The sequence below is a fragment of the Diabrotica virgifera genome, chromosome 7 (assembly GCF_917563875.1).
Source record: "Diabrotica virgifera virgifera chromosome 7, PGI_DIABVI_V3a".
NCBI classification, from domain to species: domain Eukaryota; kingdom Metazoa; phylum Arthropoda; class Insecta; order Coleoptera; family Chrysomelidae; genus Diabrotica; species Diabrotica virgifera.
This window is the reverse complement of record NC_065449.1, coordinates 169353382-169378981: the sequence shown is the minus strand read 5'-3', so window position 1 is coordinate 169378981 and position 25600 is coordinate 169353382. Positions and strand designations below refer to the sequence as shown.

The 25600-nt window shown below is 32.2% G+C and overlaps 2 protein-coding genes across 4 annotated transcripts in view; one reads left to right on the top strand and one right to left on the bottom strand.

Moving 5' to 3' along the window:
- The window catches only part of LOC114325462 (TWiK family of potassium channels protein 18), a 962626-nt gene that overhangs the window by 215478 nt on the left and 721548 nt on the right, over window positions 1–25600 (top strand). The gene's annotated exons all lie outside the window — the stretch shown is intronic.
- LOC114325458 (C-type lectin 37Db-like) overlaps window positions 10133–25600 on the bottom strand; it is a 30040-nt gene continuing 14572 nt past the window's right edge. For 2 of the 3 annotated variants that reach the window (XM_028273539.2, XM_028273537.2), the window contains 3 exons: window positions 25338–25446; window positions 15013–15319; window positions 10133–10240 (listed from right to left, as the gene is read on the bottom strand). In XM_028273539.2, the coding sequence (XP_028129340.1) occupies window positions 10210–10240; window positions 15013–15319; window positions 25338–25446 (447 nt within the window). In that variant the 3' untranslated portion in view covers window positions 10133–10209. The remainder of the gene's footprint in view (window positions 10241–15012; window positions 15320–25337; window positions 25447–25600) is intronic. The other variant, XM_028273538.2, reaches the window with a different exon arrangement.

The window sequence follows — 25600 nt, the reverse complement described above, 5'->3', positions numbered from 1 at the left end:
CCTATGCTCTCTCATTTTGGCATCAATTGGTGCCACACCTAGACTTCCCCTAATATACTCATTTCTAATATTATCCTTCTTTGTCACTCGACTCATCCATCTAAGCATTCTCATTTCCGCCACATGCATTCGTTGTTCCTCTTTCTTTTTCACTGCCCAACATTCAGTTCAGTGCATCATAGCCGGTCTTATGGCTGTTTTATAGAATTTTCTCTTCAGCTTCATTGGAATTTTTCTGTCACACAACACACCACTCGCTTGTTTCAACTTCATCCATCCAGCCTTAATTCTACTGCATGCATCTTCATCTATTTCTCCATTACTCTGTAATACCGATCCTAGGTACTTAAAACTATTGCTTTTCACAATCATTTCTCCATCCAAAGATAGCATTTTATTTGTAGTAACTCCATCTTTAAATGAACATTCCAAATACTCTGTTTTTGTCCTACTAAGTTTTAAAACTTTTTCCTCCAGAGCTTGTCTCCACTGTTCCAGTTTTTGTTCTAAGTCTCTTTCACTATTTCCTATTAATACTACATCATCAGCATACACTAGGCACCATGGAATACTACCCTGTAGTTTCGCTGTTATCTGGTCCAAAGCTAATGAGAATAAATAAGGACTAAGCACCGAGCCTTGGTGCAATCCTACTTTCACCTGAAATTTATCAGTCTCTCCCACACCTGTTCTAACACTTGTCGTTACTCCCTCATACATATCTCTTACAATCTTTACATATTCGCCAGGGACTCCTTTTTTATTGAGTACCCACCACAGAATCTCTCAAGGAATTCTATCGTAATATGCTTTCTCAAGATCAATGAATCCCATATGAGCGTTGCTTTATTCCTGTATTTTTCCATCAGTTGCTTTACAATGAAAATTGCATTTGTTGTTGATCTGCCCTACATAAACCAAATTGATTATCGGATATTTCGGTTTCTTCTGGTATCCGTCGATCAATTACTCTCTCCCATATTTTCATGGTGTGGCTAAGTAGTTTTATAGCCCTGTAGTTTGTGCATTGTTGTATGTCTCCCTTGTTTTTGTAGACAGGTACTAATATACTGCTTATCCATTCGTCTGGCATTTGTCCAACTTCCATAATTATATTAAATAGACCTGCTAGCCAACTTATTCCTGTCTCCCCCAATGCTCTCCATACTTCCCCAGGAATATCATCTGGTCCGAATGCTTCTCCTTTCTTTATTTTTTGAAGCGCTTGAGCCACTTCCTTGTTTGTTATTCTGGTAACCATTGCTGTTACTGTCTCCGTTAACTCCACAGGCTGTCTGTCAAATTCTTCATTTAGTAAACTGTCAAAATACTTTCTCCATCTCTTTTTGATATCTTTTTCGTGAATTAGTATTTTATTATTTTCATCTCGGATACATCTAATCTGATTAAAATCTCTTGCTTTCTTTGCTCTCTGTTTGGCTATTTTATATATCTTTGCTTCGCCTTCCCTGGTATCAAATTGATCGTTTAAGTTTGAATACGCTTCTGCTTTAGCTTTAGCTACTGCTACTTTCGCTTCCTTTTTGGCGACCATATAGTTTTGAAGATCTATGTCCGATCTGGTTTCTTGCCAATTTTTATATAATTTTCTCTTCTCTTTTATTTTTCCTTGTACTTCATTTGACCACCACCAAGTCTCTTTATCCTCAAACTTCTTTCCTGACGTTTTCCCAAGTATTTCAATAGTCGTCTCTCTAATAATATTGGCCATTTTTCTCCAAATTTTGTTAGGGCTTCCTTTCATGTTCCAATATATTTTTTCTACTATTCTTTCCCTGAATAGACCTTCCTTCTCATCTTTTATCGTTCACCACTTGATTTTTTTGTGGTCCTTTCCGATATTTTTGTTTAGTTTCGCTTTTTACTTCGATGTCCAGAACAAGCAGCTTATGTTGTTGGCTTACTGTCTCACTAACTATTACCTTGCAGTCCTTGCATTCACGTATGTCTTCTTTCCTTATCATGAAGTAGTCTATTTGGATTGATTTAAATGTACTTTGAGTTAATTAAATTAAGCATATTCTTCTAATTGTGTCAATTACAAATAGACAATAGACAAAAAGAGAGTAGATACGTGACCGTTGTCCTTTCTGCTTTCTTCTCTATTCTTCTTCTCCATGGTTATAAATTGTTAAGGCCGCAGATTCAGGATGTAACCAGAAAGCAGTTTCTTTTGACGAAAAGTCTTAGATTTAAAATATTGTTTATTATTTTATTTCAATTATTTTTAATTGTTTTATTAAAGTAAACATTGTATCTTGGTATTTTCTTCTTCCTCGTTTTACTAGAGATGTCGCTGTTTTGCGTCTCAAAGGTGGAATTACTGCATCGCGGTGATTCCCCTTAAAAAGCAGGCTTGTTGCTTTTTGATTCAGAGTTATGACTGCATATCTCCAACGATGAAGCATGAGATGCAGAAATAGAAATCTGGAGATGGTGGTCCAACTCTGAATCAAATAGAAACAAAAACTGCCTTTCCCCCTTGTAATTTAGTATGTTAACAATTTTCTACTAAGTTGATCGTTTTTGAGTTATAAATAATTTAAAACTGAAAAAAGAACGAAAGATGATGATTTTCAGGGCTCAAAATCACAAGTAAAAAATATTATTTTACCTAAATTCAACTTAAAACCTTCTTTTATCAGGTACCGCCAAGAATTTTCGCCACGTTTTATTTTAAAATATATTTTTGTAATTGTTACTAAGAAAGGTTTTATATAAGAAGACGGGCATTAACAACTAAAAACAATGTTTCAAAATAACATAAGTCCAAATTATTTATCCCGAACTGATAGAATAAGGTTTGAACTTAAATTTTGGTACTTGATGATTACAAAAATTATATTCTTTCTTATGTTTTTGAGCCATGAAACTCGTCCTCTTCTTTTTTTTTCTGTTTTAAATTGTTTATAACTCGAAAACAATCCACTTTAGAGAACAATTGCAAACACCTTTTTTTTAAACTTTAAAAAAATCTGAAATAATATCTGCCCGGTTCGACAAAATTTTTTTATAATCTATAAAAAAATAATTTTTTAATGATTAATTAACAATTATTATAGTCTGAACCAAATTAGTACGGGCACACCATGTTTTTTTTGATTATAGACATACAAAATTACATATCCAATAATTTTTATCCATTAAACAGCTCGGTGCCGATCGACCTTATATCGTATCTTAAACTAGTTAGACGAAGCAACGAAGCACTAAAAAGGCCAAAACCTAGGAATTTTGTGCAGTAAGATGAATCGTCATGGAACTTTTTGCATTCGATTAGAAAGAGTGTCAGGCAACTTTGTGAACTAAATTCATCTAGGGCAAAAATTTTTGTGCATAAGAAAATGCATTTTAAAAGTGCATCTCGAAGAGGTGAAAACGAAAAATTTATAACTTAAGAAATATTGACGGAAGTGAGTTGAATTCTTATACTCGGGGGTTTTGGGGATCGCTGAGCACGAATTTCATATCGGCGATGGTCTCCAAGGTACCTGGTGCCCACGGTGGAACTCGTCGCCTAGAGTTTTATGTTATAGTCATTAAAAATCAGTCAATATCCATTAGTCGGGGCTTTTTGGGATCTCCGGCCACGAATTTAATGTTGGCGATGGCATCCAAGATACCTGATGCTCAGGGTGGAACTCGTCGCCTAGAGTTTTTAGTTATAATTATCCAAAATCAGCCAAAAACTATTACCTTGGGGGTTTTGGGGGTCGCTGAGTACGAATTCCATGTCGGCCATGGTCTCCATGGTACCTGGTGCCGTGTGGAACTCGTCGCCCGGAGTTTTATGTTATAATAATTAAATATCAGTCAATATCCATTACACGGCGGTTTTGGGGTCGCTGACCACGAATTTAATGTCGGCGAGGGTCTCCAAGATACCTGGTGCCTAAAGTGGAACTCGTCGCCAGGGGTTTTTAGTTATAATTATTCAAAATTGGTCAAAAACTATTACCCTCGTGGTTTTGAGGGTCCCTGAGTACGAATTTAATGTCGGCGATGGTGCCCAAGGTACCTGGTGCCAAGGGTTGGAACTCGTTGCCTAGCGTTTTATGTTATAACCATTTAAAATCAGTCAATAACCGTTACTCGGGGGGTTTTTGGAGTCGCTAAGTACAATTTAATGTTGGCGGTGGTCTCCAAGGTACCTGGTTCCCAGGGTGCAACTCGTCGCCTGGAGTTTTATATCATAATTATTCAAAATCAGTGAAAAACCATTAATCTGGGAGTTTTGGGGGTACGAAGCTTTGTACGAATTTCATGTCGGCGATGGTCTCTAAGTTACCTAGTGCCCAGGGTAAAACTCGTCGCCTGGAGTTTTATGTTGTAACCATTCAAAACCAGTCAATAACCATTACTCGGGGGTTTTTAGGGTCTCTGAGTACGAATATCATGTCGGCGATGGTCTCCAAAGTACCTGGTGCCTAGGGTGGAACTCGTCGCCTGCAGTTTTATATTATATTCATTCAACATCAGTCAATATCCATTACTTCGGTGTTTTCGGGGTCGCCAAATATATTTTTCATTCATAATTTTTCTTAAAACACTATTATATTATATCCTAAAATATTAGCTATTTAAAAATTATTTTAAAATTTTGTCGCTTTTAAAGTAGTTGTCGTTAAATTTTGACACTAATTACATTCATGAAATTTTGACATAATTGTCATTTCAATGGTAATTAAGTTATATCAGCGATTTTCTGCGGTAATATTTTAATTTTTAGATTTCTAGTCTAGTTGATGGATTACCGTCGAAGACCGATATGATCAACCAAAAATGAAGATGTATATGGTGATTTTTCTATTGACATTCTTGGGTGTGAATCTGTCTTTTTATTTTACCGCTCCTGGTTTAAAAACAAAGCACAGTATATATGTAAATACCTCCAAGCTACACTTTTATGTATTCTGTTCTTTTAAAATTTTTTAATTAATTACAAAAAAAAAACATCTAAAACGTGATTCCGTATTTAAAGCAAAGTAAGGTTTTAATGTTGGTGTTTTGAAAAGTCATACTTATATTTTATGCTTATTAGTTTTGTTACTTAGAGAACAAATAATAATATTATAATATCAAGCCGTTTAAGATTGGTATTAAAGGAATTTTCATTATCTACAGTCTATAGCTGCGCAGCTTTATAATTTTGGTTTTCGAAATTGCGGAAGAGAGAAATTTGTGTAACTAACTGTAAAGTAAGTAAATATATTTTTTTATTTTATTTTACTTTTTTATTAATTTTTTCATTATATTATACAAATAAATTGATTATGAATACGTGCACTAACATTTAATTTAACACGTATTGTTTGATTATTGTATACCTACCTTGAAGGCCATCACCAACATGAAATTGGTGCCCAGCGACCCCTAAAACCTTCATAGTAATAGTTATTGACTGATTTTGTATGATTACACCGCAAAACTCCAGGCGATGAGATCCATCCTGGGCACCAGGTACCTTGGAGACCATCACCGTCATGAAATTCATGTTCAGCAACCCCCAAAACTCCCCGAAAAATAGTTTTAAATAATTTGTAATAATTATAAAATAAAACTCCAGACGACGAGTTCCACTTTGGGCACCAGGTACCTTGGAGACCATCGAACACATAAAATGATTGTTCAGCGACCCCCAAAATCCTCAGAGTAATGGTTATTGACTGATTTTAAATGATTATAACATAAAACTCCAGGCGACGAGTTCCACACTGGGCACCAGGTACACAGGAGACCATCGCCGTCATGAAATTCGTGCTCAGCGACCCCCAAAACCCCGCGTAATGGTTTTAAATGATTTGCAATAATTATAACATAATACTCCAGACGACGAGCTCCACCCTGGGCACCAGGTATCTTGGAGACCATCGACCACAAGAAACTCTTGTTCAGCGACCCCCAAAACCCTCAGAGTAATGGTTATTGACTGATTTTCAATAATTATAACATAAAACTCCAGGCGACGAGTTCCACCCTGGGCACCAGGTATCTTGGCGACCATCGCCAACACTAAATTCGTGACCGGCGACCCCAAAAATCCCCCGAGTAATAGATATCGACTGATTTTTAATGATTATAACGTAAAACTCTAGGCGACGAGTTCCACCGTAGGCACCAGGTACCTTGGGGATTATCGCCGATATGAAATTCGTGCTCAGCGATCCCCAAAACCCCTGATTATAAACATTCAACTCATTTCCATCAATATTGCCCGAGTTCTAAATTTTTCCTTTTCACCTCTTCGAGATGCACTTTTAAAATGCATTTTCTTATGCACAAAAATTTTTGCCCTAGATGATTTTAGTTCACAAACTTGCCTGACACTCTCTCTAATTGAATGCAAAAAGTTGCATGACGATTCATCTTACTGCACAAAATTCCTAGGTTTAATGCTTCGTTGCTTCGTCTAAGTAGGCCAGTTTCATAGGGGCCTATAAATAGTTGTTATAGTATGTCTTAACCCAGGAGTGTCAAACTCAATTTTGCAGAGGGCCATATATTAAATTCAGAATGTGTCGGCGGGCCAGATTCAAATAAAAAAAAATGTACTGAATTATTATAACATTTTATTTAATAGTATACTTATAATATACGGTTGTTAAAAATCATATCAAAGTTATAAAAGAGGGTAATTATTTTGAGCTCGAGGATCCAGATACCTGACTTCTCTTGTTTTTGACAAGCTCATTGATGTCAGGTATCATATTCGTTGTATTTATTTTAAGAATTGATTGGAGATGTTCATTTGTAAGTCTTGTGCGATGTTTGTTCTTATTTATTTTCATGACGGAAAACATCTGCTCACATAAATAGGTGCTACCAAACATGCACAGAATGCGTGCTGCATGCTTTTTTAATTCCGGGTAGTTATCCAAACTCTTGAAATATTGTGTATAAAATGTAAGTGCGTTAACCTCTTTAAATTTTTCTTTCAAAATACTGTCCGATTGAAGATCTATCAACTCCATTTGCAAATGAACTGGTGCCTGTGAAGCTTCAAAATTGAATGGATTGTTGAAAATTGGGAATTCCATTTCATTCATTTTGTGGAAGTCTTCAAAACGATTGTTGAATTCCGTGATAAGATTTTGCAGAAGTTGAGAATATTGATCCAATTTTTTTTGATCCACTGTGCCAAATGATTTTAAATGAGGGAAATGATCCAAAGTTTGATTTTTTACCTGATTTTCCCACAGCCTCAACTTTGTTTCAAAGGCTTGAATACATGAGTACATTTGAGTGACAATCAGATTTTTACCCTGTAACTTTACATTCAGATCAGTCAAGTGTTTATTCATATCTACCAAAAAGGCACAATCAACCCACCAGTCATTGTCATAATCAATTGGGTTGCCTTTTTCTAACATGAAAGCTTGAATAGGGTCACGTAATGCAAAAAATCTTTCTAAAACTACTCCTCGACTGAGCCAACGAACTTCGGTGAAATAAGGGACATCAGAAAACTTTTCGTCCAAATCTTGTAAAAACTGCCTGAACTGTCGGTGATTTAGTCCTCTGCTCCTTATAAAATTTACTATTTTAATTATAGGTTGCATGACATGGTCCATTTTTAAATGTTTGGATGCCAATGATTCCTGGTGAATTATACAGTGAAATCCCACAAAATTTCCTGATGTTTTCTGTTTTAATTTAGTTACAACGCCCGAATGTTGGCCAACCATGGCAGGAGCGCCATCCGTAGTTGTGCTGCTAAGTATATTCCAATCGAGTCCATATTCTGCCATCAAATGCTCCAATGCAGAATAAATATCATTTGCTGTTGTAGTACCTGTCAATGGAACGCACTTTAATAGTTCTTCAGTTATTTCAAAGTTACTGTTAATACCTCGTATAAAAACAGCAAGTTGAGCTGTATCAACAGTATCAGTGCTCTCATCAACAGCCAGTGAAAAGTTTGTAAATTCCTTAATTTTCTCCTTCAATTGAAGAACCAAATTTTGAGATAAATCATTTATTCTTGAAGCAACAGTGTTTCTTGACAGCGAAATATTTTGAATTATTGACTTTTGAAATGGAAATGAAACATCGGCAACTTTCAACATACAGTCTTTAATAAAATCACCATCAGTGAAAGGTTTTGATCTCTTCGCTATTTCTAATGCAATAATAAAACTTGATTTCAGGGCATCTTCGCTCTCAGTATTAGCTTTAGTAAACATCGATTGTTGACCTTGAAGTTTAGATTTTAAAGATGACAATCTGTCCATTCTTATTTTTTCAGTGTAACAATCGAATTTTGATTTATGATTCGTATCATAGTGTCTCTTCAAGTTAAACTCCTTACAAACAGCAACTGTTTGATTTCAAATCAAACACAGTGGTTTACCTTTCCATTCTATGAAAAAATATGCATTTTCCCATTTAGACTGAAAAAGTCTACGTTCACTATCAACTTTACGTTTTTGTGACATTATGCCGAAATCGTAACAAATATGGAACTCGACACAATTATGGATATCGCACACGCACGACACAAACAAATGTACAATACCTTCTCAACCACTACTTCGCAACTGACTCACGTGACACGTCGACGCACTTCTTTTATATCGATAAGGAAGGTTCTAGTCTAGACTCGAAGCGCATGGAAGATTCTATTGTTCTCAACAAAAATAATAGGGTGTTTCCGATAAGAGATGGTGTTACTGTCTATCTCTCTCGCTTGTCTAGGCACGCGCTGCCTTTGAAATGACTTATAAATGTAGTGTAGTGTACGCATTTTAAAACTTCCGTAGAGCAATCGAGTGAAGTCTAAAAGCTCTAAAAAACATGATTCTTCTTTCTGTGACACATTGCGATCGCGGGCCGTATTGGTATGGCCCGGGGGCCGGATGCGGCCCGCGGGCCGTATCTTTGACATGACTATCTTAACCGATGTTCGAATTCTTTTTCCCATTCACCATGGTATTCACTAGACATCATAGTTCGTATTTTATTATATGTGGATTTATAAGTAGTTGAGGACATCTTTAAGGCCTTCTTCTTTTTCAGTTTCAGTCTAATATTTTGACTCTCCCATTCGAATCCACGAGATTGACCGCTTGCTCGGTATTAGATTATGTATGTGAGTATTTAACTCTACTGATCTGAGATAACTTTGGGTTGATAATCAACATTTTCGTTTAGGAGGTTTTGGCCAATTTAAAACGCCACGTGCCGAGCTGGTTGACTAGTCAAGTGTAGTACATATTCAAGCGATTAATATGAGGACCACTGAATTATGAGAAATGCATTGTGTATATTGTGCTCAGGAACATAAATCTCTATATACAGGGTGTTCAGAAACTCTCCTGACAAACGAAGACCGGAGATTCTTCAGATAATTTTATGATAGTTTAACCCAATTCACCTAGTCCGAAAATACTTCCTAAGGGAGCTAGAGCTCTTTGAAGATGGCGCCTTGTAATTAGTTTTTTTTAATACTTCCAGAACTGTTACGCCTATCTATCTTCCAGAGATAAATCGATTCCATCAATTGCGAATTTCTAGTACCGATCATAGCCATTCTTTTTGGATACGGCAACGGTTATTTTATCGCATATCTTTTTTGTATGGAACTTTTACGAGTTTTTGACACTGGATTATTAAATTGTGAGGTATTCTAGTACTAAAATGGATACCAAAATTTTTTTGTTTTTTTAAATTTGAAAAATCTTTCCAAAAGAAAAAGGTGTATTTTATTGACATAAAGCAAGAGTAACTTTTAGTACTATAATACCTCATAATTTAACAGTATAGTGTCAAAAATACTTAAAATTAAAGATAAAAAATTATGCAACAAAAAATAACCCTTGACCTACCCAAAACAGACGCACATGACTGGTTCTAAAAATATTAAATTGATGGAATAGATTTATCTCTGAAAGATAAATTAATAGGCGTAGGTACTAGTTTTCGTTTTTTTAATCATTAAATACTAATTACAAGACGCCATCTTTCAATAGCTCTAGCTCCATTACAAAGTCTTTTCGGACTAGGTGAACTGGGTTAAACTGCCTTAAAATTAGCTGAGGAATATCCGTTCTTCGTTTGTCAGAATAGTTTCTGGACATCGTGTATAATATACATTAAATTATTAAAACAAAAATCCCTTTAAGTATTTATTTTTATTCTATAGTATATAAAATATGTCAACTTTTCTTTTTGGACTAAAACATTTTTGTTTTAATGAACGTTCGGTGTTCCTATGGTCATGCTGGAATAAAACAAAGAAATATTTTATTATCCAAATTATTAGAATTAAAATTATTAGAAATGATTAGAATTAAAATTAAGAATAATTTCTGATAAATTTGTTTTTGCTCATAAATATTAAAAAAAAAATTTGTAAATATACAGGGTAATTCATTAAGAATGTCCAATCTCTAAGTTGTAGATTCCAGAACTTATTCAAAATATTAAATTTTAATAAAAATTAATTAAATAAAATATAGTTCCTTACTAAGGTTTAATAAAAAATTTAATAACTATTTGTAACCAATACTTAAAAAGTATTTGACATATCCTTGTCATACTTGGTAGAAAGTTTAGATACTGTACACCTAACTAAATTTTGTTAAATAAACGTTTGTGGTTACCTACTACCAGAGGGGTATAACAGAGAATATTAAATGGTTGACCCTTCCCACATGCTACGCCACTGGCGGAATTGCTATTTTAGAATGATTTTTAGATTTTCCAATACTTTCTATGTAAATAATATGCTCTTCATTCATAACGATAAAATCATTAGTTCTCGAGATATCTGAAGGTAAAAAATTAAGCGTCACAATTCCTTTGGTTGCATATAATTTGGAAGGGTGAGTCATTCACTTTCCCTTGACATACGCCGTTGGCAGTAGCCACAGAAGATTATTTAACAAAATTTAGTAAAGTGTACAGAACGTACACTTTCTGCCAAGTACGACAAGTATATGTCAAATAGTTTTAAAATACTTGCTACAAATTTTTTAACACGTTGACGGAGAGAACGTCTATAGACGTCTAATTTTGATTGATGTAATGTGACGCAACGTCTATAGACGTTGCATTTTCCCTATTCTACTTTGAATAATACATATCGTGTCACAACACTTGCTTATACATTTGACGCACTGTCCGTCAACGTGTTAAATTAAAAAAAAACATCGTGTGACTGAACTATTCCAAATGGGAAATGAGCCAAAATTTAACTAAAAAAAAATGATTTTTTATTGACGTTTCGACGTCCACATCGGATGTCGTCAAAACACAAAATAATAATAATAAATTAAACAAAAATGTTGTTGCTTTAATTATTTTTATAAAGGTACTTACTTATTTTTTAGTTAAATTGTGGCTAATTTCTCATTCAGAATAGTTGATTACAAAAATGTCACAAGGAAATAGCTTCAGAACAACATTTTGTAAGTCAATAGGGAGCCACATTTTATTTAAGTGATTGAGGTTTAATCTTAATCTTATGAAGTCTGACAATCTTTGACATTCTTATTGAATCGCCCTGTATATAGTACAAGATGATTCTTTAAGGTTGTCCAATATCTAAGTTTTAGATTCTGGTCCTGAAAATATTAATGTCTAATCCAAATCACTTAAATAAAATGTGGCTCCTTACTGAGTTGCAGAGTGTTCTATTTGAAAATTTAAAAACAATTTTTGTACCCAGTAATTTAAATCTATTAGACATATCCTCATCAGACTTAACAAAGGTATCGGTTTTGTACACGTTACTAAATAATGTTGAATAAACGTATTTGAACCACATATTAAAAAAATATGCAACGTGGTTCGAAAGTTATGGATCAAGAAAGAAATGGGCCAAATCGATAAAACACTCTGTAACTCGGTTACAAAAACCGGTGGGGCAATAAATATTGTATATCTAGAAGATCTTCAGTGACCTCTATTCACCAATCAAATATTTCCCTTTCGCAATGAAACACTCTGTATATAGAAAACTATTGGTATGTACTAGTAAATATTTGTACAAAACAAACGTGTTAAAAACGCAATTTTTAGCACTCCGCAGGAGCCTTAAAAATGTCACTTTAAAGCACTGGATGCTTTAAAAATTTTAGGGCACTGCAGTTAAAAGAGAAATGTCAAATTTTGAAAGCAAATTTAAACCATTCCTCAAACTTATTTTAAGCGATATCATATTGAATTCTGGATTTCCTCGGCAACAAATCCAGGACAGCTCGACTGGCCTCTACCTCTATATCTTGAAATTGATCTTTTTCTACAAAATTTTTTTGCATTTTAACGAAAAATACACAACAGCGTTTTAAAAAATTAACAGACGTCTGACAGATGCTTTAAAATTTCCGTAAACAATTAAGTCAACAATGGTTGCTAAGGTCCGTAATATACGATGCAATTTAAAACTATCTCCTTTCAGTGTACCTTTTTAAAATTTAATTTAAACTATATTATTGCATTTTTAACACGTTTGTAGAAAAAATATTGTATGATATACATGTTAAAAGTACATTTTTAAGACACTCATGTGAAAAAGCAGAATTCGCTTCGCTTATTCTGCACACCTTCACATGCGGACTTTAATAGTACGTTGTTTAAACAATATCACTTTTTTTCTTTGACATGTTGGCTATGCGTATGCCAAATTTCATGTCAATATAAACGGTTCTTTAAATAGTACAGCAAAAACCGTCAAATAATGTATGTACTATAAAATTGTACTTTTAACACTTATATCATAAATAATAGGGAAGTGCAATTAGAACGAAAACATGCATTGTTTCGAAAAAATTCAAACAAGCTTCAATTTTTCTAAAACTTTTATTGTTAGTTTATATACAAGTTGAAGTAAAAAGTTCTACTCGCAGATTTGGCCGCTAATTGTTTACTAATTTTTTAAACAATAACAATTGTATAAATAATTTTAAAAATATCATTGAATTCATCATTTTACTTTGATCAAATAGGTTTCTATTTTGTTTTTGATTATGCTAAATCCCAATATGGCATGACAATTTAAAAATTCTTATACAGAAGCTCTTATACAGTATGTCTGCGTAGCTAGGCAAAACTTTTTTATTATCAATTTTACAAAAAAAAGTTATTCTTCCTAGAATGCTCTGGATAGTCAAAAATTTAAAACTCAACCGTCACATATTAAATTTTATCAATTTTATACGAGTTATGTCAAAAATATAAATTTCGTTAAAGGGTAAAGTACCTTCATATTCCAGAATATCAAAAAATGCTATTATGAAAAGTTGTTTGAAATTAAAAACTATGTTTTAATATACAATTACATTATTCTAATCTAAAAAAAAATTTTCAATTTTTTCTCAAATTACGGATACCCATCATCATTTTATTACAATTATGATAACTAGTTTATTATCAATTTTACGAAAAAAAGTTATTCTTCATAAAATGCTCTACCTGGTCTAAAATTTACAATACAACTAACAGATATTAAACTTTTGCAATTTTATACGAGGTTTGTAAAAAAATGAATTTTACTTAAGAGTTAAGTGCTTTTATTATTCACAATATTTCAACTAGAAGGATTTAATTGAACACTGAAACATATTTTTTAATTCCAAACAACTTTTCTTAATAACAATTTTCGATATTCTGAAATATAAAGGTACTTTACTCTTGAGTGAAATTCATATTTTTGACATACCTCGTATAAAATTAATAAAATTTGACATTTGATGGTTGCATCTTAGATTATATACGATGCAGAGTATTTTATAAAGAATAACTTTTTTTCGTAAAACTAATAATAAAAACGTTATCAATAGGTCTCAAGTTACGCAGACATAATGTATGAGCTAAAAAAATGTTTTTATTGAACATTTATTATTGTTGAAGCTTATTACTAAATGTAATTTAAGTAAGTTTTATAGAAAAATGTTTTGATCACTTTGTAATAACATGTTTTTAACTGGTAATTTTCGGTTTTTGCATTACATTTTTGTTATCCTTCTTAATTTTCTCAAAAAGAAATAGTTTATTTCATTTCTAAAGTAAAATAATTTAGTGCATTTTAAACACGACATTATAAGCTTTAAAAAGCACTTATAAAACTGTAATAAATCTGTTCAAACTTGAGTTAAACCGTCTTAAAGTGGTGGTAGTTCTGTAAAACTACGAAGTTTTCAAAAATTACATTTTTTGAGACGTCGGCGCCGTATCATTTGAATTAAATTTCTGAGATTTTTTTGAGAGAAATATCGTTTAGTAAAATGTCTGAAAGGTAAGCTGTGCAAAATTGAGAGTTTTAGAACAAAAATTGTATTAGTTACACATTTTTATATCATTTTTAAACCAAATTCATGTAAGTCTCACTTTCCGCCCACACCGTACTTATGCCCATACCTTTTATTTATTTTTATTATAACCATAAGATAGCTAAGTTATTCTTCTTTCATGATCAATTTATAAAATTTCATTTGATCCATTAGTAAAAGAATTACATTAAAATAACTCAACTTTGCACTTCGCCGTACGCTAGTTTACAGTGCGCCAATGTTTGTGAGAAGGGTGACTTTAGAGTTATAAATAAAAAATTATAGAAGCTACAGATTTGATTTTAGAAAAATCTTTATACAAAGTTTTTTTTTGTAAAATTTTCTGAATCTTTCGACGGTCAAGTCAGTTTTCTTCTACAAGTTATATTTTCGGAGGTATTTAGAAAAACATCTAATTTCGTAGTTCATTTGTTTAATAAAAAATGAAGCACCCACTTCTTGAGTAGAACTTTTTGATATGTTGTTTATTAAACATTTCTTAATGAAATTACAAAAAGTTCTATCTTATTTGATTTTTTCCGAAGTGAAAATCTGTATTATATTATATTATATGCACTCCCCTATAACTATTCAATTACTTCCTTATAATGCAACCAAAAATATTTAAATATATTCTGCAAGATATATTGAAATATCAAACAAAAAAGTTATTCAAACTGCAAAGAAAAAACAAGACATTACGTTTCCTAATTTTTCTTACCTGATATTACCTTGTGCTTCAATTTGTTTTTCGAGTTTGTCTCTTATAATTTGCAACAATTTCTGGTCCGTTTTTGTCCAAATAACTTCGCAGATAAAATAGTAAAAATCCCAGCAGAAACCATCGTACCATTTCAACTCTTTGTTTACTGTGCGCACAATAATACACTGTTCTTCTTTTTTGACATTGTTTGGTTCATCTTTTTGCCAGTTGAAATATTTAAGCGATTTTCCACTTGTTAAAGAAATCCAAAGTTTGTTGTTAGGTATTCTATTGAGAGAAGTTAAGAAAAACTCATCAGGCGGACCTAAAATTAAACACAAAGTACTTTTATGTATTTTTTTAAACTCAATGGAAACATATTTGTAAAGGTATTTAAGATTTATTCGCTACAATATGAATATTGAAAATAAAACCAGCATAACAATATGATTCAAAATTATAGATTAGGTATAACATGTATGTACATACAGTTGAGTCCCTGAATCTTTATCCGTGCGTCATCATTTAAAGCATACGAAATAAGTCGATGATAAGTCGGAAATTGAAATTTACTAAACACAACAGCAAGTGACAGTAAGTGACTTGCTGTTGCGTTTAGTAAATTTCAATTTCCGACTTATCATCGACTTATTTCGTATGCTTAAATGTAGGGATGGGAAAAACCTACCGGTTATAACCAAATACCGGTTATTTTAATTCGTAACAACCGGTTTTACCGGTTGTTTTTTGTACCGGTTATAACCGGTTTTTTCTTTTTAAAGTAATAACCGGTGAAAAACCGAATAAGGTACCTCTGGAAACAATAATTAATTCAGAGAAAAAATAAAGATTTCATGTCTATTTTCGATCCCGATCATATGTATTATAAAATAATACATAATGCGAAGTAATTAACCTTAACAACCATAATTCAAATTTTATTTACTACTAAAGAACTGGACGAAAGTGTCACATCACCTTTTATGAAACAATTAAGTTTTAAGTTTGGGAATATGAATGATAAGTGATTTGCTTGGAATCGATATTCCGACCATCATCTTATTATACTTGAGTACTTGATACTCTTGTATGTTATGATTGTGAATACCGAAATACGATTAGGAATCTCCATTATGTAATTTTTAAAAATATACATAATTCTTAGGAATTGAAAGGTACAAACGTGTTAAAAATACTACTGAAATTTTTTTAGTAGTACCTAATAGAAATAAAAGATGAATTAGGTTATCGAATTTATTTTTAAGTAAAATATAAGTAACTTGGATATATTTTTTTAACTCTGTAGATCCATGGGACATTTCGGTAGATCGGCAGGGTCATCACTTTTGGGAATATCCCAAATGACAACGCAAGTCACGCTGACGCCGGCGCGCCGTCTACAATGAGCGACGAATCAGAGTTATCAGATTGGGGCACTTTAGCCCAATTTTAGGGTAATTTGAAAACGCATGGGAAAATTTTTATAGGTTAAAATGGTTGGGGAATTTTTAGGGAGAAAAAGTGAGCAAACTAAAATGCAACATAAATGTAATATTTTAACCTATTGAGTATTTGCTCTTGATTAAAAAAAACCGAAACTGGTTTTTGAAATAACCGGTTTTTTGACCGGTTGTAACCGCTAGGTTAAACCGTAATTTAAAAAACCGGTATAACCGAAAACCGGTTTTTTGTCAACAACTGTCATCCCTATTTAAATGATGACACATGGGTAAAGATTCAGAGACTCAACTTGTACGTGTGCGTGTCTTTAAAAATACATTTACTACAGAACTACAGCCACACTCATAAACATTACTTGTCACGTATGAATTGAAAAAACAAAATAAGAACAAATTTTAGGTACTTACGGGAAGTAACCAAAGGAGAGGGCTGTAGTTAATAGTTCTAACAATAAGTATGTTTGAAAATCAAAATATCAATATAAAAAATAAAATATAAAGACTTAAATATGTATAAAGACTAAAATATATATAAAGACTAAAAGTTAAATAATTTTAAAAACCAAATAAACAATAAATTTAAATTTATAACCAACAATTGCGCTAATGTCATTGTCAGTTAAAATCTTTAACGTTAAAATTCATAGGAAACAAGGTATCAACGGTATAATGTATTGTTTATCCTTGTTTAACTTGTGGTTTATATGGACAAGTGGTTTAATTTTGCAAAATTTGTCTCTGTGAGTAAAAAAGAGACCTAGTATAAAAATTAATTTGTAAATAATTTCATGCATAGGAAAAGTTATAGTGGAATAACTATATTCACAATTTTAAGGAATTTTTTGAAAATAACTTCAGGATTGGAAATGGAAACTTCAGCGGAAAAAAGTTGATTTGTTATTACAAGTACTTTCCTGATAACGTAATGCGCATGAAATATTCAGTAAAAGTATGAGAGGGACATAAAATTGAAGTTGCAAAAAGGAAAATTGAAGAAAGGAGCCTACAAAAACTGGAAAAAGACACAGATACAGAATATATGAGAACATCAGATAGAGAGTCTGGATATATTTCCCTACTTCAACTTATGTATGTATATTACGAGAAAATAAGATAAACTAATATACGAAGAAAATAAACAATCAGACTCTACGTAAGCTCTATTTAAAGAAAGTGGAATGAAACAGAATATCATATTATACATTTAATTTCAAACCATTAGGACCTAGAACATTAAAATATGAAATAGAACCGTGTTCGGGACACTTGAGCAGCCAGGTTGCAAGTGGGTTTTTTGGGTACTATATACCTAATACATTATACGTACAAAAATGCCCGTCACAGTTCGTACGAGAAATTTAGTTATTAACGAATAAGTGTCAAAAATGGCAGTTTTTTCGTTTAAATCGCTACGGGTAAAAATAGGGTAATTAAATATTATCTTATTTATACTGTGATCCTTTTAGTAGATGAGCCAAGATTTAAAATGGCAGTTTTTGAATTTCGGTTGGATCATTTGTTGCTTCATAAATTGCAAAATAAGACTAAAATTTCAAAAATAAAAAAATTGCTATAACTTTTGTGATAATGACCTTAAGACTTTTATGTTGCACGAAAAGTCGAGACAAATAGTCCATATAATGCACAAAGAATTTTGAGACGATTTGTCAATTTGTTTAAATTTTATTCAATTTGTTTTTTCCAATGAGCTTTTTTTCGCAATATTATTGTTCAGAAAATGGTAATGATATAGCAATTCAGTGAAAACCATATGAAAGAAGTAAAGTTATATTTTCAAGGTGTTTTAAAAAAATCATTAAAAACTCATTTTTATCATTCTGAAAACATTTTACTAAAGTAGGGTCATTTTTAGTTCATATACAATTTGAATAACTTTGTTAATATTGACAGTAAAATAAAACTAATTTGGGTATGAATAGCTGGTATTTTTACACGAATTTTCAAAAAAACACTTTTTGCCTAGATTAATTACAGTCAAAGTTAGCCACTTTTTTTATTTAATTGACAGCTACTTTGTTTATAACAATTAAGCAACCCAACTAGCGCCATTTTGAAGTTTAAGGTATATAATTTATGTGTAAAAGTTTAAGTAAACTTTAAACTTCAACAGAGTTGTTAATAAAGCTTTAAAAATAACGTTCTAACGAAATCGATTTGTGGTCGGTGAAAATTAATTATTAAAATCCGTGCACTCAAAAAATAAAACTGATTTTTCAAAGCTATGCTGCGATTATTATCTACAAAGCTTGTTGATGGATTTTGATCATCATTTTTTTAAATTGTATGTACTCGTAGTCTTGTAGAGTACGTTATGTACGTAAATCCCCACCTAACATTTCAAAATGTTAGGGAGTGTTCCCCTTATCACTCAGCGATATGAAATACAGATTACGACCGATTCTAAGACCTACCGAATATACATTATATAATTTCACAAAAATCGGTCAAGCGGTCTCGGAGGAGTATGACAACTAACACTGTGACAGGACAATTTTATAGATGTAAATTTATAGATGGATATTAGCAAATAGGGGTTGGTGATGGAAAAGTGTAAATTAAGGGTTGTATATATTTTTTAATCCTACCTCATATAAAATTAAGATGTACAATTATGTCCAAAAAAATAAAAAAAATGTCAGGGGGGCCACCCCCCTTATAACTTATGGGTATGAAAATAGATTAAAATCTATTCTCAGTCCCATAGGATATACTTGAAAAATTTCATAAAAATCGGCCAAGCCGTTTCGGAGTAGTATGGTAACAAACACTGTTACAGGAGAATTTTATGTATATTGAAGTAACTGTGAATTAAATAATAAAAGTGGCTAACTTTGACCGTAATTAACCTAGGCGGAAAGTTTTTTTTTATTTGTGTAAAAATACCAGCTTTTGAAATTCCAAGGTAAAGGCTATAGCGGGATAAGATGGTCAAAAATGCCCCCGCACCGATCAGACCCTCTACCTATTTTTTCTATAAAGGATATAAAATTATGCCCTCATGCAAATTTTAGCTTCCCAGAAGTCCTAAAACGTCTTAAATCAAGAAAATAAGAATTTTTAGGTTTTATTTTTTTCTAAGCGCAATTTTACTTTAAAAAATCTGAAAAACTTCAAGAGTTTGTATCTTTTGGATACAAAATAAGCTAATTTTTTCAGATTTTTGTAATAAAAAATGAGCCCAGGAAAATTTTTTGAAATTTTCAAACAATTTTTAGGTTATGATAATATAATTTGGCCAACTTTTAAATAGTATTTTTTTATGTACTTTTTGCCGTTCTTTTAAACGGCAGAGGCAGAATTTTTAATATCTGAGCGGAAAGAACGAAAAAATAGAAAAAACCGTTTTTGGCTGTCTCGAGATGCATCTCGGGACAGCCAATTTTAGGATTTAGGATCCTGACTACAACAACTGAAAAAAAAACTAAAATTGTGAATTTTGTCATAAAATTTGGTATGTGGGGTTAAAATAATATTTGGAACAACTTTTCCAAATAACTTTTATCGATATCTGTAACGCGAAGCAAATCGAATCGCATATCGAAAATTCACCCTGTTGGTAGTAGGCCGCGTTTAAAATTTAAAGTTCAGTTGACTATTTTAAAAATTGTGAACCATCACCCTGTATGACTGTGCAAAATTTCAAATCTGTATATATTTTTATAGCCGAAACATGAGGTGTCTTCATCTTAAATGCGACACACTGTATCTTATCAATTTGATCTTATCAATTTGATAATTTATTGCAACTAATATAGTCGTATTATTTATATATTCAAAATATACTATCAAGGTACTGACTAATTCACTAATTTTATCATAAAAAATTCAAGCTGATTGCATTGAAGTATTGAACCAATTATTAATGTGTATTAATAAAAAATAATGTTTATAAAATTATGGGTAATAATATAATATAATATACCGAGTGAGTTTTATGTATGGAAACCCTCAATTATCTCGGAAATGGCTTGCACGATTTTTATGGATTGTGGTGGGTTGCGGTTTTCTAATGTGGCCGATATTATAGTAATACTTACATTGTTGTCAGATCTTCCGTTTTTCTGAAAATCTAATTAACTTTCTTATTTCAAATAGTATATTTTTTGTGTTTTGAAGTCCTTAAGAAATATTGATTATTTTTCATGTTATATTCCCTATACATAAAGGCCATAATTTCGGAGTTATTGCTACATTTATTTAAAAAAACTTTTTAAACAAATTATAAAAATCAATCTTTTCGGCCTGCGTAGACATTATTTTACGTTCTTTGGACCATTGGGAACAAAAAAGTTCTCTTGTAATTTTTCTATAAAGTTAATCGTTTTCGAGTTATAAATAATTTAAAACTGAAAAGAAATCGAATAATTACAATTTTCAAGGTTAAAAAACACAAATGAATAATATTATTTTTGAGACTGCCAAGTATAGAAATTCAAGCTAAAGCCTTATTTTATCAGTTACCAATAAGTAATTATTTGAGCTAGTTTCATTCTAAAATATTGTTTTTTAGTTGCTAATGCCCTCTCATATGGGCTTCATTAACATTTACTTAAAAATCAATGTTTTAGAATAAAACGTGCCAAAAATTTTTATAGCGAGCGCCTGGAAGAAGAGTTTTGGGTACAGTTTCAAAAATAATGTTTTTTATTTTTGTTTTTGAACCTTGAAAATCGTCATTATTCGATTTTTTTCAGTTTTAAATTGTTTATAACTCGAAAACGATTAACTTTAGAGAAAAATTACAAAAGACTTTTTTTGTTCCCAATGATCCAAATAACGTTAAATAATGTCTACACGGGCCGAAAAAATTGATTTTTATAATTTCTTTAATTTTTTTTTAATAAATGTAGCAATCTCCGAAAGTATGGCATTTAGGTATAGAGACTATAACACAAAAAATAATCAGTATATCTTAAGGACTTTGAAACGCAAAAAATATACAGGGTGTTCTATTGGAAATAAGAAATTTCATTACATTTCCAGAAAAACGAAAGATCTGACAACAATGTAATTATCACTGTAATATCGGCTGCATTAGAAAACACCAACCACCAAAACCTATGAAAAACGTGCAAGTCGTTTCCGAGATACTTGAGGGTTTTTATACATAAAACTCACTCTATTATAAATATTATAATAATTATAATAATATTATATTAATACGCATTAATTGATTCAATATTTCAATGCAATCAATTTGAACTTTTTATGATAAAATTAGTGAATTAGTAAGTATTCTCATTGTATATTTTGAATCTATAAAAAATACGACTATATTAGTTGCAATAAATTATCGAATTGATGAGATACAGTATGTCGCATTTAAGATGAAGACACCCCTAAGTTTCGGCTATGAAAATATATACAGCTTTGAAATTTTGCAGTCATACAGGTTGATGGTTCACAATTTTTAAAATAGTCAACTGAACTTTAAATTTTAAACGCGGCCTACTGCGAATCCACAAACAGGGTGAATTTTCGATATGCGATTCGATTTGCTTCGCGTTACAGATATCGATAAAAGTTATTTGGAAAAGTTGTTCCAAATATTATTATAACCCCACATATCAAATTTTATGATGAAATTCACAATTTTAGTTTTTTTTCAATTCTTGTAGTAAGGATCCTAAATCCTAAAATTGGCTGTCCCGAGATGCATCTCGAGACAGGCAAAAATGGTTTTTTCGATTTTTTCGTTCTTTCCGCTCAGATATTAAACATTTTGCCTCTGCTATTTAAAAGAACGGCAAAAAGTACACAAAAAAATACTATTTAAAAGTTGGCCAAATCATATTATCATAACCTAAAATTTTTTTGAAAATTTCAATAATTTTTCCTGGGCTCAGTTTTCATTACAAAAATCTGAAAAAAAAAACAAGTTGTTTTGTATTCAAAAGATACAATCTCTTGAATTTTTTCAGATTTTTTTAAGTAAAATTGCGCTCACAAAAAAATAAAACGTAAAAATTCTTCTTTTCTAGATTTAAGACGTTTTAGGACCTCTGGGAAGCTAAAAATTTGCATGAGGGCATAATTTTATATCCTTTATCGAAAACATAAGTAGCGGGGCTGATCGGTGCGGGGGCATTTTTGACCATCTTATCCCGCTATAGCCTTTACTCTACAGTCAATATTAACAAAGCTATTCAAATTGTTTACAAGCCAAAAATGACTCTACTTTAGTAAAATGTTTTCGTAGTGACAAAAATTACTTTTTAATGACTTTCTTCAATAATTTGAAAGCAAGACTATTGTTCTTTCATGTGGTTTCCACAGAATTTCTATATAATTATTATTTTCTGAACAATAACATTACAAAGAAAAGCTCTTTGGGAAAAACAAATTGAATAAAATTTAAACTAACTGACGAATCGTCTTAAAATTTTTTGTGCAGTATATGGACTCTCTGACTCAACTTTTTGTGAAATATAAAAGTAGAAAGGTTACTTTCGCGAAAGTTATAGCAAATTTTTTATTTTCGAAATTTTAGTTTTATTTTTCAATCTTCGAAGCAACAAATGATCGGACCAAAATTAAAAAACTGCCGTTTTAAACATTGGTTCCTCTACTAAAAGAAGAATACTATAAATAAGATATTTAATTATGCTATTTTTACCTGTAGCAATTTAAACGAAAAAACTGCCATTTTTGACCCTTGTTTGTTAATAACTAAAATTCTCGTTCGAAGTGTGACGGGCATTTTTGTATGTATATTGTATTGGGTATATAGTACCCAAAAAACCCATTTGCAACCTGGCTTCTCAAGTGTCCCGACAAAAACCTTATTTCTCTGTACTATAATAATAATATTATTCACTCGTTTTATACCGCTGGCTCGGCTTTGGGAGTATAGCAACGTGGTCTGTTATATCTAGGGCCTAGGGTATACAAGGAAGCTAACAGGGCCACTGCTACGCTTCAACCGCCTAGTATTGCCCTGGTTTTATCCAAGGTACCCAACGTTGTTTAGACTTAGTCCACCTGGGGTCTATAGACATTTTAAAAAATGTCTAACTCTTGTCGCCCTCGCTGGGATTCGAACCTCGGCATACCTACATGGGAGTCGGATATTCTACCGCCTGAGCTACTCTGGCCCTGTAAGATATACGACATAACAAAGATACACAAATATTTATTTAAGTGAGGAAGACCAAACCAATTGGCAGAATCGCTTAAACCAGATGTGAAAAAATGATGAGATCAATACAAAACAAACTAGCTATCTCTATCGAAGAAAACAGCTTGTCTACGGGCGAATCATAACGGAGTATATTACGATAAGACACAAGAGAATAATATTTATCATATACAAAACTATAAAGGTGATACTATAAATTATATACCTATCGACTTGCAACTTTGTGCATCGTGTTCGGAATGATGTTAGGAAAAAAGTCTACAAGAAAAAATTGGTGGAAATGCATAACTCCAAAAGACGACACGCCACCTTCTGTTGTTTTATTGGCTTTTGTCACCAAAATTGATGCAAACATATTACTCAGACATTTTTAGGGTTGCCAAACACGAATTCGTCATCAAAATCGACCCCTGGAGCACCTGGTGCCCGGAATCACTACTAAGGCACGTCATATTCTAGAAGTTTAAGAGTTTTCGGCACTAAATTGATGCAAACAGATCATTCGATGTTTTTTTTTTGGGTCGCTCAATATGAATAGGGTCCCAGAACTCACTCCAGAAGCATCTGGTGCCGGGTACGTGCAAAGGAGTCACTATGAGCTTTAGGTGCTTCGAGGGTCGATTCTAATGTCATAATCGCGTTCGACAAACCCAAAAATCCCCAATTAATATGTTTGCATCAATTTAGAGATGACTTGCCTCAATAGTGACTCTAGTCACCAGGTGCTCAGGGATTAGTTCTGATGACGTCTTCGTATTGAGCGACCATAAAAACCCCTAAGTAATCTGTTTGCATTAATTCAGTGTCGAAAACTCCAGATGACATGCCTTAGCAGCAACTCTGGGCATCAGGGTCAGCGACCCCAACGATCTCAGTAACAAAATCTGGCCCTTAATATACAGGTTTTAATACATATACATGTTTATGCACTTTTAGATGCATTTTATGCACTGTAAATGAAATTATGCATTTCCACGTATTCTTCTATTGTAGACTGTTTTCTTTATATCATTCCGAACACAATGCAGAAAGTTGCAAGTCGATGGGTGGTGTACTTAAAAATCGATTTATTTTTTCCTAAATGTCCTGGTCTAGTAGCTCCTCATCTAGTAGCTCTAGTCGCTCCTCATTTTCCCAATAAATCAAAAAGAGAGGATCAGTCCAATGTTGTTCTTAACAGCGTTAACATGCATTGAAAAACACTAGATGAGTAAATAATAGTTGACCAAGTAAATCAATTTTTAATATTGAATACAATTATAAAAAAGGCGGGAAAAAATTGTCTACGTCAATTTTAGACTTTAAAATTATTATTATTTTTTATTTAGCTAATGCCTCGACAACTAATGGCCATTGGCATGGTAGGTACGGTGAATTTTTGCAGTTAGGTATCTAGTCTCATGTGTAGTGTGTATGTTGAGTAAGTGTCTTGTTATTTTGCAAAGTCGACGTCATTCTCTTTGCAAAGAGACGCTAATTGTATCCGAACATCTGCGGTCCCTCCGGTGAGTACCGATCCCACAAGGACAGAAACTATTTCATTTATTTATTTATAATAAACGAAAATTTATTGACCCTGGTGAGATTCGAACTCACGACCATTCGAACCTTTCGATCCAAAGGTAGGCGCTCTTACCACTGAGCCACAGAGGGGGTCTTAAAATTAATATTTAATACTACTTACTACTTACTTTCAGTAAAAGTTTTAAGATAAAGCTAAATACCTGCTTCAAATAGTTTTTCTTCCAAAAAGTTGTTCTCCTCTTGCGTTTCTATGTTCACCAAATTCATGTCGTGGTATCTACAGAATTGTTCGGCATGTAATACATTAGCCTGTAATATAAAATTTTTTTATAAAATAAATTTTACACCAATAATAGCCCAGTAAATGAACGTGAAATACGGCGCTACAATGTAATTTTCAGGGTCACTAGTATTATATTTATATAAAATTTATTTATATTAGTAGCTTTGATTTTATAATTAA